The sequence below is a fragment of the Octodon degus genome, unplaced genomic scaffold, assembly GCF_000260255.1.
Source record: "Octodon degus isolate 3935 unplaced genomic scaffold, OctDeg1.0 scaffold00094, whole genome shotgun sequence".
Taxonomy (NCBI): Eukaryota; Metazoa; Chordata; class Mammalia; order Rodentia; family Octodontidae; genus Octodon; species Octodon degus.
In genome coordinates this window covers 8791460-8810091 of record NW_004524670.1, presented here as the reverse complement: position 1 = coordinate 8810091, position 18632 = coordinate 8791460, and the positions used below count along the sequence as shown (strand labels likewise).

Here is an 18632-nt window from a genome sequence, read left to right as displayed (position 1 = left end):
GCTAATCACTAAGCTTCGTGGTTGCACGGCAAACTGGGGGAGCAAACACAGCAGGGTGAGCGAAGGACAGAGGGAGCGGGGAGAGCGGTCAGCGCAGCCCCTCTACCCCCACATTGCTGGGGCTGCAGAAAAGGCCTGGCGGGGGTCGCGGGCGCCCGGCCACGCCCCGCGCTGAGTGACGTCACGGCCGCGCCGCTGCGTCCCGCTCGCGCGCTCCCCTCGGCGCCGCGGTGCGTGCGTTCCCGCGTGCGCTGGGCTCTGTGCCAGGAAGCGCTGTGAGCGCTGCGGCGTCTAGGCGGAGAGGCGCGCCCTGAGTCTCCGGCGGACTCCTGGAGGCGGGCCGTGCGCGGAGGCGACGGTGAGGGCGGACCTATTGCTGTCTGGGGAGCTCGGCGCCGCTCTGGTGAGCGTTCGTGCCACCCGCCTGGAGTTGGGGGCCGGGCCGGGCCCAGTCTGCGCAGAGGTGTCCCGGAGTGTGCGATCCCGAGGCTCCGCTGCCTGCTGCGGGCAGAGTAGACCGTCGGGGTGCAGCACCTCTTCCTTCGAGCCTTAAATCCTTTCTGCAGACTTGTCCCCAGCTCCACCCGCATCCCGGCCAGGGTGCCTTGGGGCGCCGCACCCCCAGGGTCACAGGCTGCTCCTCCAGCTGCCCTTAACCGAGACTCTGGATTTCTTGCAGAAGGTAGATAATACTGCTGAAGACGGATCAGTTAGTCCTCGGGAATCCATGCGAGGTTCCACTGTATATTGACGACCTTGGAAGTAACCAGCAGGAAAGTATGCAAAAGACAGTTTTTAGCTTAGGGACAAAGTGAAAAATTCCAGGTCCCAAAGTAGAATGAATTGTTTTTAATGGAGAAAAGCAAGTTCTTCGTATTTCAGATTGCGTTTGCGGTACTCGTGAGAAAAACTTGTGATAACATTGGAAAATTGTCAGTGTGGGTTTGAATGTTCGGTTGGGACTGCAGTACTTTATTTAAGGCTAGACATTTATTGTGTCTGATCACCATATTAGTGACCTGTTTGGTGCTTGTCGTGGGCATGATGATTAGCCCTGAAGTGGAAAAATGAGTAAGGGAAGAAAAAGGAGGAGGTGGCAGAAAATTAGATGATCTAGGCTTGACCATGATGTGGAGGGTCTATAGCTTATTTGAGGGAAGGAGAGTTGGAGATTGTAGATGTCAGGATATGAACAGGCCAAGGTCCAAGGGGAGTTTGGAGGAAATTTTCCTATTGAAAGAAGTGGAGACATCTGTGTTTGAGTAGTTAAGAAAGTAAAGCTGATGGGTATGAAAATTGAGAGAAGTTAGTTTTCAGGCTAAAGCTTTTAGAGTGCAAGAGAAATTAATAAGCTCACCTTGGCCGGCTAATGAACTCAGAAAACAGTGATTTGAGAATTCAGATTTTTTCTGTGTTTATCAGTCAGGGCCCTGTGAGAAATGTAGAAAGCACATAGTACTTCAAAAGGGTTTAATATGAAGAATTGGTTATTTAACTGTTGTAAGAACAACAGGTCAAAGCGGCATTGCAATAATATAGAAGGCAAGTGGAAACAGCTACAAAGTGTAGCTAGAGTTGGGGCAAAAACAAAGGAAGATGTTGGGATTATTGGGACCTAAGCCTTGGAAGAAGGGCACTGTACAGCTGGTATTCAGACTTTAGGGCTGAGCGGTCAGGAATTGAGAAAGTGAGACCCAAAAGGCTGGATTTTAGATGTTTGGCATGGGTCGTGTTTGATGTACCTGCCACTGGGAGCTGAGGTGTTGGGTGGTCATGGAAGCACTGCAGAGTGAGTGGGAGGGCCTTTGGAAAGACCCACTCGTGTGACAGCGAGAGGAACAGCCAGAAAATGGAAAGGAAGGACGCTCTTCCTTTTGCCTTTACTCTCCCATGTTCCTGTCCTGGCATCTGTGGATTCCAGGGCTGCACAGGTCTTGGTGAGTCGAATTCAAATTAACAGGGAGAGAAATGGAGGCTGATTAGCTGATCTGAACAGCACAGCAATGACAGCATGTGCTGTGGTTTGGATGTGCCCCTAAAGTTTATGTTTGGAAACTTAATCCCCAGTGCAGCAGTGTTGAAACTTAGGCCTTTCACAGCAGACAGCATGATTGTTACATAAAGCAGTGTGAAAAATCATGAGGAAGCTAGACGGCTGGCCCTGTGTTTGTCCTCATTGTTTCTACTCAAACTTGCTTACTCCTTTTGCTGTTCCCCCATTTCAAATCTTTCAGGATGTCTGTGGTCTTATAAAGATGAAAGACATGCATTTTTATATGATTAGAAAAACCCAAACTGTGTATGTTGAATTGCATGTAAATTAAAAACCTGGTATGGTATAATTTGGTTCAGATAGTTTCCAGAATTTCTGAAATATTGTCACCGGGGGCGGGGGAGATGGCTCAGTAGAATAAGTGCAAGGCCTGAGTTCAATCCTCGGTTCCACCAAAAAAAAAAAAAAAAGACAAATATTCTGTCACCAAAACTTGATAAAATTATTTGCCTTGATTTTCTTACTCTCACTTTGTATAATCTTGCCTTTTTTAAATTTTTATTTATTTATCCAATACAGAGGCTTGAACTTGCTATGCAGTTCAGACTTGTAATGATCTTTCTGCCTCAGCTTCCCCAACACTGGGATTATAGGCATGCACTACCATGCCCAGTTTCGGGGCAGGGTATGCAGCACCGGGGATCGAACTCAGGTCCTTGTGCTTGCCAGACAAATGCTTAGACCGCTGAGCTATCTCTGCAGCCCATACTGTTCTATTTTTGAGACAAGAGTCTTGTTGTGTAGATCAGGGTGGGTTTGAACTGATAATGATCCTTCTGCCTTAGCTTCTCAGGTGATTGCATGCTTGTGCACCACATGCCCAGCCTCTTGCCTGCCTCTCAACCCATGTTATGTTGCACCATTACTGTTACACTTGACATTGTTTTCTGTGCACTGTAAGGATTATTGATTCATTTTTCATCTCTGCCAGGATGAGAAAATTTATCCTGTATTGCAGTGACAATATGACCATTATGACCTGTGTAATTGACCCCCCCAAAAGTTAGAGACTTCCATAATGACCTTAAAGGGCTCAGACTGTATGTAGCACATAACTATTTTTTTCCTAGATAATGTTCTGCTTTAAAAAACAAGTCTTGATTTTGTCAGACCAAAGTATATGTCCTTCCTAACATTCTTTTCTCACCCTTTCTACTATATAAAAACTTTGCCAGGGGAATGAAGTAGTTATATCAGGTCATCAGTGTTTTCAGAGTGTTGGTCATCATTTTAAGGCCTGGGGAGATACCTCATCAGCACAGTGCCTGCCTGGCAGGAGCAAGGTCCTGAGTTCGATTTCTGGTGTCAAAAAAAAAAAAAGTATTTGTCATTTTAAAATGAACTATTTCAGTCTTTTTCCTTTGAGAACAATAAATGCTTTTATTTCTATTTTTGATTTGTTTTGTGAGTGTACTGTAAAGCTAGTTTTCAATAAATGTACTTGGTAGATTAGAAAGTCATTTAATTCCAGATTTTTATTAGCTGCCAGTCTATATATTCGGATATTTTTATATAATTCAAGTCATTGGAATAGTATCTTTAATTTTTCTTATGGTGGTATATATCTGTCAATTTAAAAATATATCCTGATATCCAAAATAAAATGATTTCTGTTCATTTTGTTCTTTTCAACTTTCTTGTGGAAAAATAATATTTTTCACCAAATCTCTCAAGTTGAGACTCTCGCCTCTCCTACAATAGCGAGAGCATAAAGTACATTGCAGAACTCCCAGTTTGTACATCAGGTTGCTGTATCTGCATATAAATATGTGTTCAGATAAGTAGGTTTTTTTCTTGGTTATTTTACTGACTTTTCAACCCCATGCATTCCTGTTTTATATGAGAATAGTCAATTATCAGTAAGCTGTCCTTTCTCTTTTAGGTATTAATGGTTCACTGAAGGAAAGTTGTACGTCTCTCTCAGAATTGCCTCATCATGAGAAATCTAAAGTTGGTTCAGACTCTGGAGTTCAAGGATATTCCAGCACCAGGGAAACCTCAGTGCTTCTGTCTCCGAATTGAACAGAGTACAGTCCTCATTGGTTCAGAATGTGGGCTGATAGAAGTAAATCCTGTCACAAGAGAAGTAAGTTATTGCTGTGGAGGATGCTAGCAGTTGGCATGACCCTTATGTTCTTCCAAATTTTTTCTTCCCAAGCAGTCTTCCTTTATGTCTTATATTTATATTTCTCTAAACATTCTCTTTGCTTTACATAGAACGTTAACTAAATAAGGTTAATTCATATCCTGCCTTCAGATCTACTGTAAGCTAAGTTGACACAGCTCTGAACATATGCATATATTTTATTTTGTTGTTTTGAGACAGGATCTTGATACTCAGTTCAGGTTGCCCTTGATCTCAATGTGTACCCTAAGCTGGGCTGAACTTGTGGCAATCGTCCTTTCTCAGCCTTCTGAGTGCTGGGGTTATAGGGTGCGCCGCCATACCCAGCTATGACCTTATATTGGTGATCTTTTATCCTTTGTACAATGTAGTCCTATTTACAGCAGTGGTTCTCAACTAGGAATGCACATGGAAATTGACCGGGGAGCTTTACAGATGGGATTTTTTATGGTGCCAGGTTTGAATGGAAGGCCTTACGTGTGTTAAGCATCCACACTACCACTAACCTGTGCCCCCAGAGCTTTTTAATGTTTGGATCCCTGACCCGTACTAGTTAAATAACCAATCTTTAGAGGTGGTATGATCATGCATGTTTCTAAAAGTGCTGTGTGGTGATTTTGATATAATCCCTTGATTATATTTTGCCATTAAGTGCTTTAGGTGATTGCATTTTATTATCTTTCCCCTATATTATAGAAAATGACAGTTATGAGACTGGAGGTATGGCTCAGTAATAGAACACATACTCAGTAGGGTAGAGTCCTTGAGTTTGTTCTGTAGCACTACAGAAGTAAAACTAATCATCAGCTTTATGACTTAATAGATATTTTTAAAGAGACTGTATTTATTATAAATTTTGTTTGTTTTGTGCTTGGCAAAAGGATCACATTACTTGTTTGTGCTTTGTCTTATTTTTTGAGACAGTGTCTTGCTATCAGGGTCGGTCAGTTCAGACTGACCTTAAATTCAGTATGTAGCTCCAGCTGATATCAAACTCACAGTGACCCTCCTTCCTGAGCTTCCACGTGCTGAGTTCACAGATGTGCACCACTACACCCAACACTTGTTTGTTTTTTTTCTTAAAAATATGAGAGTTGTAATATGTTTTGAATGAAACCCTGGTATTTAATCTAGAAAAAACATTTTAAAAGTTTTATGTTATAAAAAACTTTAGAAGATGTTTATTCTTAGAAATAGTATTTTTAAAGTAACTAAGTTAACTTGATTACCTGTTTGCTTTGGTTAAAGGTGAAAACTGAAATTTCTTTGGTGGCAGAAGGCTTTCTTCCAGAGGATGGAAGTGGCTGCATTGTTGGTGTTCAGGACTTGCTGGATCAAGAGTCTGTGTGTGTGGCCACAGCCTCTGGAGATGTCCTTCTCTGCAATCTCAGCACACACCAGGTAAGTAGTTGAGTCTGGTGAGGAGAGTATCTCAAGGATTCTCAATCCAATCCAGCTATTTATTTTGTGTTTAAAGTTTCTCTTTTTCACGAAACCGGCGATTGAACTCAGGCCCTTGTGCTTGCCAGGGAAGCGCTTATTCCACTGAGCCATCTCCCCAGCCCCTGAAAGTTTCTAATCTGTTGCCATAATATTTCAATTTTTATAAATTATCTCTATAGTGTATATTTTTAAATTAAATTTTGGCATGGCTTTAAGTATATTTCAGGAGTTTTTTAAAACCTCAGTTTTGTTTACTATACCCTGTTAATCAGACTAATTGGGGCATTAAAAGTTAGAACTTAAATAAAAACTGTCTATTGTTAATGTAGTGTAGGTTTCTTGGTATCTACAGATAATAATCTTCATTTCTGGTTTATGATCTTCATTTCTCAATTTAGGAAATCTTTGAAATGTCTATGTGGCTTATGCTTTTTGTTAGGAATGCTGATTAGCTATTCGTATTCCTTCAACCAAATATAGGCACAAAAAGCAATGCAATGTCTTTGCAGTCGTGTTTTAAGACAACTAGGTGAGATGGGTTTTAGCTGTCTTCTTCTTTCTTCCTCAAATGTAGTGTTGAATTTCTGAATTTCCAGCCTGACCTTTTTGATCATGAGGGTTTAAGTTGCAGTTGTCCAATTCTTGTAAAATCTTCTTTGATTATTGAATTCCTTGTGTCACTTTAACACTGATCATGTCAGAGGAGTTATATTGTGTTAATAGTGAACTTGCAATAGCAACTTATGTTTATTGTTTTCAGTGTGCCAGGTACTTTTGATGTGCTCTTTAGGCAAAATTTTATTTATTCCTCATTGTGTCCTTGTAAAATAGGCTGTTGTTTCTCATTCTTCAAAGAGGAAATTGAGTTAACTAGGCAAGGTCACACAGTTATCAGATGAAGTTTTGAACTCTCATACTCTTAATACCTTCATTTTTAATCATTCCATTTAATGCATTAGTAAACCTTAGATAAGTATTTAGTTTTAAAGCATTTTTTCCTGGCTACTGAACTCATCCAGTTCATTTACCTCCACTTATGGTGCTGATCCTGCCCCCTCGTGGCTTCTCGGCTATCTGGAAGACAGCATTCACATTCCTTCTTGCTTTGTTCGCCCTTTAGCTATCTGCTCAGCAGATTACCTTTCAGCTTCCTCCCTCCATCATCCTGTGCACGAACACATGGGCTAGCTGCAGCTGAATTTTAACACTTTCGTATGCTTTTGTGCCTCAGCACTTTTTTTCTTCCTGATTTTTTTCTTTCATGGCTCGGTTCTCACTATTTGAAATGTACTCATGGAAAAACTTTCTTGGACTTCCCAAGCTACTTGATATGTCCTGCTATGAGATCCACTGTATTCCCTGAAGGATTCTTTTTTTTTTTTTTTTCTTTTTAATGGCTGGCTCAGGCTGCCTTAAGGGCAGGTCTGGTGCGGCATGTGGTGCTGGGGATTGAACCATAGATGCTTAAACAATGGAGCTAACCCACAAGCCTTCCTATACTCCCTGAAGACTTCAGTTACAGCACTCATACTGCTGTGGGCTCATGATTTTATCTCCCTCAGGAGACAGTGTTGGGAAGAATGGGGTGTCTGTCCATTCTGATTCAGGTGCCTAGGAGTCTACTTTCTAAGTCCCTGTTACTGAAGATGAGTTTTTTTGCATAAATTTACTTATGCATATCGGTTTTTTATTATTTTGATAGTGAATCTTCATTATGACACAGTTTTGAACTTTCCTGTTTTCTTTGTAATAGCTGGAATGTGTTGGGAGTGTGGCCAGTGGCATCTCTGTCATGAGCTGGAGTCCTGACCAAGAGCTGGTGCTTCTTGCCACAGGTAAGCTTGTCACTAGTGTCCATCTTGCTTTTGTAAAACTTTACTCTTAATGTCTTACAGGGTGCTCAAGCTTCAAAAGATTTCCTTGAACAGTGAAAGTAGCATTATAATGTAGAATATGCTGTTTCTGACTTCACTTTTACCTCTACATAAAGTTGTTTGGCATAACTTTCCCAGTTTTAGGGACTGGAAAATAAGTCATACAATTTAAGGAGGCTGCTAATCCCATAATTGAAGTTTTAAAATGTTAGTTGTATTTGTCTTGCCTATACTTAGAGCAGGATTTACTATGTAAACAGATTCTACAAACGTTTCTTGTAGTCCCTTTTTTTTCTTCTTTGAGGGTCCACATTCCAGATGAGTTTAGTAAACCAGCACCCCTGCAGAGGTACATGTTTGAAAAGATGTCTTAGAAACTAGAACTGTTGAATTAGTGCAGGAGTAAGTGAACATTGACATTAGCTGAGAATAAGTACCAGGTCACTTACCCAGTCAAAGCTTTTTTTTTTTTTCGTATTTAGGATGGTGTACAGTATCACTGTGTATATCGGACTCATAGTGATCCTCCTGTTTACAGCCTCCCAAGTGCTGGGATTGCAGGCACGCGCCACCATGCCCAGACTCAATCGCGGTCTCAGCGTGCCCCGGGGGCGGGGCTGGCACAGCACACTGGGGATCAAATCCCTGGCCCCTGCATCTGCCTAAGCAGGCGCTTTAATCTGCTGAACTATTTGACCGGCCCAAAGCTTTTTTTTTTTAAAGGCAAAAACATTTTGTGTGTTTTTATATTTTTAGGGAATGGTCTGCAGGGTGTACAGGGTCTCACTACTGATCAGACTCATAGTGATCCACCTGTTTACAGCCTTCCAAGAGCTGGGATTACAGGCATGCACCACTATGTCCAGTCTCAATCGTCATCTCAGCATGCCACGGGGGTAGGACCGGCACGGAAAGCTTGGAGACCCAACCCCCAGCCCCTGCACCTGCTTGCAGGTGTTTTAATCTGCTCAGCTATTTAGCTGGCTCTTAAAGGCAAAGCATTGTGTTTGTGTTCTTTGTGCTGTCCTTCTTATAACTCCCTCCCTGTGGTTATGTAGCCCACTGTGCTGTGGATGCTTATGGAATGACAGATCTGTTACATCATGACTTACTCTCACAGTCATTTTGATTTGTGCCTTTCTAAGGTCAGCAGACTCTGATCATGATGACAAGAGACTTTGAACCAATCATGGAGCAGCCAATTCACCAGGATGATTTTGGTGAAAGTAAGTACAGCTTTGAAACATTTTGTGTACTGAAATTCCTCCTTAGTTTTGGTCATTTCCTTGTGCTCTAATAACAGAAGCCCAAAGAATTATGATGTTTAAATCTTCCTTTATTAATTGTTATATAGCATAATTTTTAACCCAGTTTTTCTAGATTTACTCAGAGGGTTAGCTTTGTCAGTAACCTGGAAATAGAAACCTGTGCTCAGGGATCTAGATAATTTTTTTGACAAGTGTGGAGAAAGTCATGTTGGATTATAATGCTGGAATAAGCACATTTGTGGAGCACAGTTACAAGGAGGAAGAAACTAGAGGGTTGATACAAAAAGCTGATTTTTGTTCCTATTATCCAGATTCACTGCATTTTCTAGGGAACAATCTGATAGATTGTTTTCTTAATTTGGCCAGGGTTTTTTGGTACAAAGGCTGTGGGAGAATTAAATAGGAAGAGATGAGAAGCTGATTAAATATAAGGCTCTGGCCAGGTAGAAGGCACTGTGGAGCTGGCGTGATTGAAGAAAAAGATTGCAAAACAAGATAGTGCAACTTTTCCTAAGATACAACGGAAGCCTTCTTGTTCCACAAACTCTGAAATAATTTAGAAAACTGCTATTTAGAGCATTCAAAAATAATGTTCAGCAATGTCTTCCAAGTTGGTGCTATACACCCAGCAGTGTTTGGTTGTGTGGATAATTCAGGATTGGTTAAGTAGGTGCCTTTATCTTTAAAGAGCACACATGAAACGCTAATGGTAGGATGTGTAGGTATTAGGGTAGCAGAAGGAAGGGGAAGCAGGAACTGGAGAGGGGCACTCCCGCAGGAGGCTGACTTGAGCTGGGTCTCAGCTCAACCAGTGTTGGGGAATGAGGGCTGCTCATTTAGTATATAAATGATTGACATTTATATGCTAATGAGCAGCAGTATACCAAATGATGTATAAAATATATACATCAGTTTTCTTGGCTGTAGGGTTAGGGTGAAGTTTTTTTTTTTTTTAATTTATTTTTACTTTATTTTAGTAAGGGTCTACCGGGTTTCACTATGTAGATGAGACTCCAGTGATCCTCCCGTGTTCAGCCTCCCAAGAGCTGGGATTACAGGTGTGCGCCACCATGCCCAGTTTCAATCGCAGTCTCAGTGCACCCCAGGGATGGGTCTGGCACAGCACGGGCATGGCAGGTCAGGGATCAAACCCCTGACCCCTGCATCTGCCTAAGTAGGCACTTTAATCCAGTGAGCTCTCTGGCCATCCCTTGAATTTGTTGACTTTTGTCACTGAGGGCAATTAGAATAATGGGACATAAAGCACTCTCCAACATATGGGTATTACAAATTCTTCCAAATGACTACTATATGCTATGGAAGGTAGATGTCTTAGTCACTTTCTTCGTGCTGGACAAAATACCCAGTACCCACAATTTAAAGGTAAAAGTTTATTTTGTTCAAGATTCAGAAATTTTGAGCTATGGTTGACAAGCTCAAACCGAGAAACGGCACAGTGGAATGGCCTGCTGTGGAGCAATGCTGCCTAGATCGTGGCAGCCATGAAACAGAGAGCAAAGGGATGGGTTGGAGAGGATACACCCTTTGAGATCTTGCCCCCAGTGACGTCCCTCCTCCCACCAGTCCCTGCCTCCTAAGATCACATTTCACCCTCATGATTTAGTTACCTTATAAAAGCCCTACCCCTAAGCTCAGGTGTTTTGGGGCATTCTTGATCAAACCATAACATTTTGCCCCTGGCCCTCAAAACTCATGTGTATCTCTTTATGCAAGATGTATTTAGTCCATCCCTAGTAAGAGCCTCCAAAATTTTAACACTTCTAGCATTGTTGAACAGTCCAAATTCAGGCCATTCTTGCACTCAGGGCAACTTAGGTGTGAGCCCTAAATATTAAATGCTGCTCATGTTCAATGCCATGGGATAAACATTTCCATTCCAGGAGGTAGAAGTAGGGGGATAGAAAAAGGTTTGAGACCAAAGCAAGACCAAAACTCAACAGGGGAAGATTAAAATAGTACTTGGGCAAGTTATGGTAGAACATGAGTTCCACATGGCTTTGCCCTGCCCCTATGGCATGCTGGTTTTAGCCCTCTGACCTCTCCCTTGGGCTGGCTTTGCTTATCAGCAGATGTTCCTGCCTTCTTCATTTTCCTGGGCTCTTAACTGCACTTGGCAGCTTCACTTTCACAGCCTCATGGAATGTCAGGGGCACATTGCCTAGCCCGCTGGGCGTTCTTCTGGGATCTATGGAAGCCTCCCTGACCCTACAACTCTTGCATCTGCATGTCCATAAAAACCAGCACCACCTGGATGATGCCAAGATCTGCTACCAACTGCATCAGTAACCAGGCTCCCATGCATCATGACTGTGGAGGCCTCTGAGTGCTCTGAGGGCTGAGCAGTGTGACATGAGTCCCAGGGAACCAGCGCCCTCACTGCCATTCTTGAGTAGGGTACGCTTGACTGTTTGCAGGGCAGTCTTTCCTTTTCATACCCTTGATCCTGTGAAGGGTAGAGTTGTACTGATTCTTGAGGGGCCTTCAATTTGTCTTTTCCGCCATCCTGATGCAGAGGACTTGGCTTCCTTTTAACATGTTCCTGCCAGCTTAGCCTCTGGTGGTACATGTATGACTGATCCATTGGACAGCTTGTACCGCTGGTGGTATAAATAATTCTAATTTCTTTTATTGGTCTTTTTACTAGTAAAATTAATAAAAGGTTTATAAATGGACCAAATCTAGTTAGTTGCTTGAATTTGAATATTGTTCGAATGTGTTACTTTATATTACTCATAATTTTTGAAATTACTATAATCGTTTATTTCATTAAATTAAAATATTTATATTCACGTATAGTTTACCCATAATTCTCTAAATATTAACATGGAAGCCTTACAAGTACCCGATTGCTGACACATACAATATGCATTTACAACTGCTGGACCACAAATTAGCTGGATTGTAACTTTTTTATGCCATTTTAATATTTTCCTTAACTCTAATATGATTACGTTTACTATGCTAAATCAACACTTTTCTTAGCATTATGATAATCAAAGACTTCCTTAATAAAAGCACAAGCTACTCAGTGAATGCAGGTATCACTGGATTCAGTCAGAGTGATCACTGAATTCAAATCAGAGCCACCTAATAATGAGGCATATGAATTAACAGCCCTGCTGTGCGTTAATGCTGACGTTTTTGGCACCCACTCTTTTCATGGTCTCAACTTTATAGGATTTCTTTTCTGACGAAACTGTACCCTTTTAAAATAATTTAACTTTACTTTTACTATAAATCTTGCTAAAAGCAGTAACCATGCTGTAGTTCATACATTGGATTGTCTTGAAATTTCTTCCAACACATTAGTCTCCTGTCCTTAATCTCAGTTTGCCACAAAATTTGAGGACTTGAATATAATGGAAAAAAAAAAAAAAAAAATATATATATATGCTGAGCATCATATACGTGGTCTCAGTCCAGCTGCCAATGCAGCTGTTGTTCCCTGCTGTAACTTCTGCTATTTTTGAACATTTTGCTCTTCTGAATTCTGACCAGCATCTTCCATCAAGCTTGGCTTATGGCATTCTAGGGCTTCTCTATCTGGCATCTCCAGACTCTCCCAGCTCCTCCTGCAGGCCAGTTCCAAAGGCTTGTGAACCACATGATGAGACGGTCACATCAGTGACTACTCGTTTCCAAAATGGTAATTACTTTCCTTTCACTGGGACACATACCTGACAGCACAACTCAAAGAGGAAAAGAATAATGTTGGCTTATCATTATAGTCCACTTTCAGCCAGCTCCAAGGCAGAAGTAGCGCAGTGAAAGAGCCTACAGAGAGAAAAGCACCTTATGTCATGGTGGCCAGGAAGCGTAGAGGAAAGAGAGGAACCAGGGAGGAAGATAGGCCTTGCCAAGTCACGCCACCGCTGACTCACCCCGAGCCAGACCCAGCACCTTCAGCTTTGAGCCTGTCTGTGAGTTAACCCAGGGTGGGCGCTGCACCTGTCACCTTCCAGACACGTGAGATTGCAGGGTGAGATTCCAGATCCAAACCATAAAAACCGGTTTTCAAAATATTGACTGCTAGGTGATTTATGGGGAGGTCTTATGGGACACAAAGGATTAGCAACAACCGCCTTCACAAAGAATGATGAAACTGCTTTTATTTCATTGTACTGAGCTTATTGGTTGTCATGCACATTCTCAATTGTTCTTCAGGCAAGTTTGTCACTGTCGGCTGGGGCAAGAAGGAGACACAGTTCCATGGATCAGAAGGCAGGCAAGCAGCCTTTCAGATGCAAACGGTAAGCTTGGTTTGTTGGACAAAGAACCTTGATTGGAACAAATGGAAGTTCTGCCACTGACCAGAATTGCCTAGGTGTCCAGTTAGAGGCCAGTAATGGACAGATCTCTCTGCTTAGTGGAACTGTAAGTGTTGAGAGTCTTTGGGAATGTGTTAATATACAAAGATCCTTTTTTATGTGACAAGAATAATTATAATCAACGTTTATCACTCAGTTTAGAAATAAAATATCACAAGTAGAAATGAAATACCCTGAGTACCACTTGCTAATGCCTTTCCTTGTCTTCTCCAGAGCGAGCCACTGTCCTTCATTTACTGCTGATCATTCATGTTCATGTATTCATGCTTTCTCCTACAGGTGTAGGTATTATTTTTTAAAAACTCTTCTGATTTTTTCCTTTGTTTGTTTTCTTTGGGGGGGGCCAGAACCGGGGATTGAACTCAGGCTCTTGTGCTTGCCAGGGAAGCGCTTATTCTACTGAACCATCTCCCCAGTCCCATGATTTTTCCTTTGGAGTGAAACTCCTTGTTTTCTTTCTTGGTAGATTAGAAAGTTCTAAACCTCAAATGTCAGTGTCTTATTGGTCCAAGATAATGCATTTCAATTTTCTAATATAATTGATCAGATATACATAAAATGCTCAGAGTAGACAAATTTGTAGAGACAGAAAATATATTAATGATTGCCCAGTACTCGGAGTTGTGGGTGCAGGGAGGGAAGAACTACAAACAGGTATAGAATTTATTGAGATGATGAATATGTTCAAAATTTAGATTATGGTAATGGTTACTCAGCTTTGTTTGTTGTTGTTGTGTTTTTGTTTTTTGTTTTTTTTTTAAATTTCCCAGCCCCATCCAAGAGCTGGGGTTACAGGCGTGCACCACCACACCCAGTCTCAATTGCCATCTCAGTGTGCCCCGGGGTGGGCCCCGCCCAGCAGGCCTGGGGATTGAACCCCTGACCCTGCGCTTTCAAGTGCTTTAATCCGCTGAGCTTTTTGGCTAGCTCAGCTTTGAAAATACATTTTAAAAATACTGAATTGTATTCTTCAAATGAGTGAACCTGATGTATAAATTATATCCTGATTAAGTTGTTAAAAATGGTACTTTATGGGACCCTCTAATAGAATTTAAAACAAATTAGCTGGCCGTACTGGGTTACACTCTGGAGTGGATGTTTTACTCTGCTGTCCATCAGAGTGAGAGTTGCCCACTAGTACCAATATTATGTTTATTAATAAAATGAGTCAGGTAATGGAGAAAACAAAGGCATTTTGATATCTAATATGTTAGCCAGATAATAATAATAATGATAATAATAATAATAAGCTTATAATAATAATAAGCTAGCTTTTATTTATGATTTTATTTTTTTTTTCTAAAGGCTTTCTATAGCTGGGTCTTGGTCTTGGTTTGAAAGTTCACAGTTACCTTCAGAAAACAAAACAAAAATCCATAGATTATGCCGAGTGCTGTGGCTCTTGCCTTGTAGTTGCAGCTACTCTGGAGGATGAGCTGGGAGTGTGCAGAGACCCTGATTCCAAAGAAATGGTCAAATACAAGTGCTGGTGGGAATAGTTTGGTTGTATGACTCCAGCACTCACATTGTTGTCTGTGCTCTTGGAGGTTGCATTGTATGTTTACTTACTCTCTTCTAAAGTTAGCCAGGTGTGGTGGTGCCTATAGTTCCAGCACTTGGGAGGCCTAAGAAGGAGAATGGCTGCAGATTTGAGGTTAACTGAGGTTATCTGACAAGACTACATCTTAAAAAAAAAAAACCAAAAGAAAAAAAAAGATCGGTCATTGACTGATCTGAAAGCATTTTTTGAATACCTACTTGTCAGTTTGTGTTAAATACATGGCAAGGCACAGAATCCCTACCGCCATAGAGTGTGCTTTCTATTTGCATGTGCAAACATTAACGTGTCAAAATATATGCCAGGTAGTGAAAAATGGTGTGGAGGAGGGTAAAGCAGGACAAGGAGCACTGGACTGCACAGGTGAGGCAAATCAGGGCTGGGCATGCGAAGAAGGTGCGGTCTGACTGCGCCCAGAGGAAATGAAGAGCTGAGCCCTGTGCATAGCCAAGGGGCGGCTTCCAGCTAGAGGGTGCAGCAGGGGCTACCTGAAGGCCCTCTGTGGCTTTGGATTGAGAGACTAGAAAGGCATCCATTGTGTCGTTGGGAAGGGAGAAGGGTATGAAGTCGGTGCTCCTGTAGCTCAGCGGTACTGCTCCTGCTTCACACCAGTTGACACAGGGTTTCATTGCAGATTTTCACAAAGCAGCAGATTTCATGTTTTCATTGCGCTTTTCTGGCAGCTGTGTGTAGTGGTCTAAGAAATATGTGGGACACCTTGAGTAAACCATTTGCAGATTAAGGGACAGAATGGAGAAATGGTAAAAACGGTTTAGCTCAGGATGCTTAGTGAAGGCAGAGGTGTAGGATTTATTAATACAAAATAGATACAGGTGTGAGAGAGAGGAAGTGGGCTCGCACCAAGGTTTGTGCCCAAAGGAGTAGAAGCCCCAGATTGTGATGGAAAAGGCACTAGAGACCTTTTTTCTTCTGGTTTGTGGAATGCAGCATGTTTTCATCCTCATTCGTTCTTGCTAGCTATTTCTGTGGCACTCCCATGTTCACCTTCTTCCCTTCTTCATATTTTGAGCCAGGGTATTGCTAAGATAACAACACTGGTCTTGAACTTGTGATTCTCTTGCCTCAGCCTCCCAAAGTGCTGAGATTACTGGTGTGTACTGCCACGCCCAGCTCTCCCATCTTTATACTCTTGTTTCTTATTAAGCTTAAACAATAATGGCACCAAACTATTCTGTTAAATTTAAGTGAACAGAGCATTTATTCCTTATATAATTACCCCTTTCTTAGCTCAGAAGGTTTATTTTTTGTTGTCTGTTTTGAGATGCAGTTCAGGCATGGCTTTGAGCTCACTTTGGTTTTTTATTTTGTTTTGTTTTTTTGCGGAACTGGGAATTGAACTCAGACCCTTGCACTTGCTAGGGAAGCGCTTATTCCACTGAGCTATCTCCCTGGCCCCTAAGCTCACTTTGTATCTCAGGTTGGTCTCGAACTTGCAGTGATCCTCCTGCCTCAGCCTCCCAAGTGCTGGGATTACAGGAGTGTGCCACCACACCTGGTTGCCCAGTATATTTAATCCCTGGATCTGTAGGTCTTTTATGCCAAAGAAGGATTTTTGTAAGAGTTCCTGAGGATTCTCTTAGGAAATTGATTTTCTAGATGGGTTCAGATTCATTAAAAAGGTGTATATTTAATGATTGAGGTTTGTTTGATTCTGGGCCACTGAAGGTCTCCCAAATAATATTAGTATTCTTTCTCTGTTTAGCACGAGTCTGCTTTACCCTGGGATGACTGTAGAGCACAAGTCACCTGGCGTGGCGATGGACAGTTTTTTGCTGTGAGTGTTGTTTGTCCAGAAACAGGTATGGAAATAAATGGCAATTACAATTTTTTGTGTTAAACCAGGTTAAGGTTATGAAAAGTTTTGTGTGTTGTTTGTTTGGTTGGTTAGTGTTTTGCTCTGAGTAGAGTATTAATTACACAGAGGAGGTAAAGATGTGCTACTTTAGATGATAAGTGAGTTTAGAATACAGAATTACAAGTCTTTACTGTCTCTCTTGTCTTCCCTCTTACTTGGTGAATACAAATTTTTAAGGTTAATTTGATTGACTTTGTAAATTCATGACACTATTATTTATAGAGAAAGTACTTGAAAAACTATAATTTCCCAATATATGTCATAAGTACATTTGATTTGCCTCCTGCACAGGGGCTCGCAAGGTCAGAGTATGGAGCCGGGAGTTCGCTTTGCATTCGACCAGTGAGCCGGTGCCAGGACTAGGACCAGCCCTGGCCTGGAAGTAAGTGCGAGAGGAAACCTTGGGGGTCGGGGGCAGCAGTGGTGCCGTGGAATTTGGACCTTTATATAACGCAGGCTATTTACTTTACTTCATTTGGCTGTCTCTTTTTCTCTCCTTTCCTTCCTTCTCTGGAATATGACTTCAATTTGAATTGTAGCTTCTGGTGTTCTTTACAGATCTCATCACTGTAAGGTCTCACACCTTTTGCGTTACTAATTCCTTGGGGATTAGAAGTATAAGCAGGGCTTCTGAAGCCATTGTGGAAAACAGTAAAATGTGCTTACATAGGAAGTCCTAGTCTTCATGGCTCTGTAGGACAAATTGAATTTATGTGAAAACTAGGGTAAGAGCTTTTTTCCTCTGTACAGATTCACACTGTAGAACATCTGCCTCCTGAGGAATTTAGGAGATTTGGGATCTCTTTCCTTTCAGCTCTTGGCCTAGTCCTCCTGTAGTACATCACAACTTTCTGTCGTGTGGATGCACAGATAAAGAAATACCTCCTGTCTTAGCATCTGGTACACGCAAAGCGAAATTACTAGGTTCTTGGGTTTTAGGCATCTTATTGTCTACTAGTATTTCAGTGGCATCAGATGATAGAGGAAAAGGAAAAATGTGTTTGAATTAAAATTCTAAACACAAGCTAAATGTGGTGGCACATGCCTGTAGTCCCAGCATTTGGTATGCTGAGGCAGGAGGTTTACTATGAGTTTTAGACCATCCTGGGCTACAAAGTGAGTTGAAGGCAGGCTGAACTGCATAGCAAAACCCTACCTCAAAAAGACACCTGCCTGAATGTAGAATTTTTGCTGAAGTTATATAATAATTGAATACTAATTGAAGAAATCATGATTTTTAGTGTATTATACTTGGGATTATTTTTAAAAATTAACTGATTTTAAAACATAACATCCAAGTGCAGTTTAAACCAATAAGGTTTTGTTGGCAAGTGGCACTTCTGCACAAATTAGGAAGAGGCACTCTGTTCTCTGAGCAAGTACAGCCCCAGCCTAGACAAGCTGGGCGTGGTGGCGCATGCCTGTCATCTCAGCTCCTGGGAGGTGGAGGCAGGAGGATCATTGCAAATTCAAGACCAGCCTAGGCCACAGAGTGAGCCCAAGGCCAGCCTGAATTGCATAGCAACACCTTGTCTCAAAAAACAGAAAAAGAAAAAAAAAAAGAGGCAAAAACTGCCCCCTAGCTTGCCAGGAGAAAAGAGACACCTGGGACTTGAAACTTCTTTGGTTAAATATTTTTTCTTTTTAATTTTTTTTCCATAATTTTATTGAGAAACAAATAGCAATGAGACAGTTTCAAGCCAAATTGGTAGGACAGTTTCAATAATTAACACATTGCATACATTCTTCCTAGTGGTTAATTGCTATAAAAGATGCAGACATGATATCCTATTTACAAACACTATTACAACAAATCTCTCTATTCATTAAGAGAATGTACCTATATATCTATCCTAACCATTTTGAATACACAGATACAAAATGAACATTCATTTATATATCCCTTTTTTGTTTAGTTTGGTCATTTGAATATTATAGGTGTATTAACTCAGCAAAATATTCTAAAAGAGTCCAGTAATCCATAATAGTATTGAGTCTTCTGCTTCACTGGCAGTGTCAGAAATTGTTGACCTGAGTCCCCTACAGCTCATCATAACAACAAGGCTTTACTTCTTATACTTTGTTT

At 41.4% G+C, this 18632-nt stretch overlaps 1 protein-coding gene across 3 annotated transcripts in view; it reads left to right on the top strand.

Moving 5' to 3' along the window:
- The first annotated feature begins 1 nt into the window (after nucleotide 1).
- Nucleotides 2-18632, top strand: part of Elp1 (elongator complex protein 1) — a 61384-nt gene continuing 42753 nt past the window's right edge. The window contains exons 1-8 of one of the 3 annotated variants that reach the window (XM_023722930.1): nucleotides 2-55; nucleotides 3936-4139; nucleotides 5427-5579; nucleotides 7375-7456; nucleotides 8641-8721; nucleotides 12949-13034; nucleotides 16394-16490; nucleotides 16838-16928. In XM_023722930.1, coding sequence (XP_023578698.1) covers nucleotides 3990-4139; nucleotides 5427-5579; nucleotides 7375-7456; nucleotides 8641-8721; nucleotides 12949-13034; nucleotides 16394-16490; nucleotides 16838-16928 — 740 coding nt within the window. In that variant the 5' untranslated portion in view covers nucleotides 2-55; nucleotides 3936-3989. Of the gene's footprint in view, nucleotides 56-78; nucleotides 404-3935; nucleotides 4140-5426; nucleotides 5580-7374; nucleotides 7457-8640; nucleotides 8722-12948; nucleotides 13035-16393; nucleotides 16491-16837; nucleotides 16929-18632 lie in introns of those variants that run through there. The other 2 variants (XM_023722929.1, XM_004638077.2) reach the window with 2 other exon arrangements.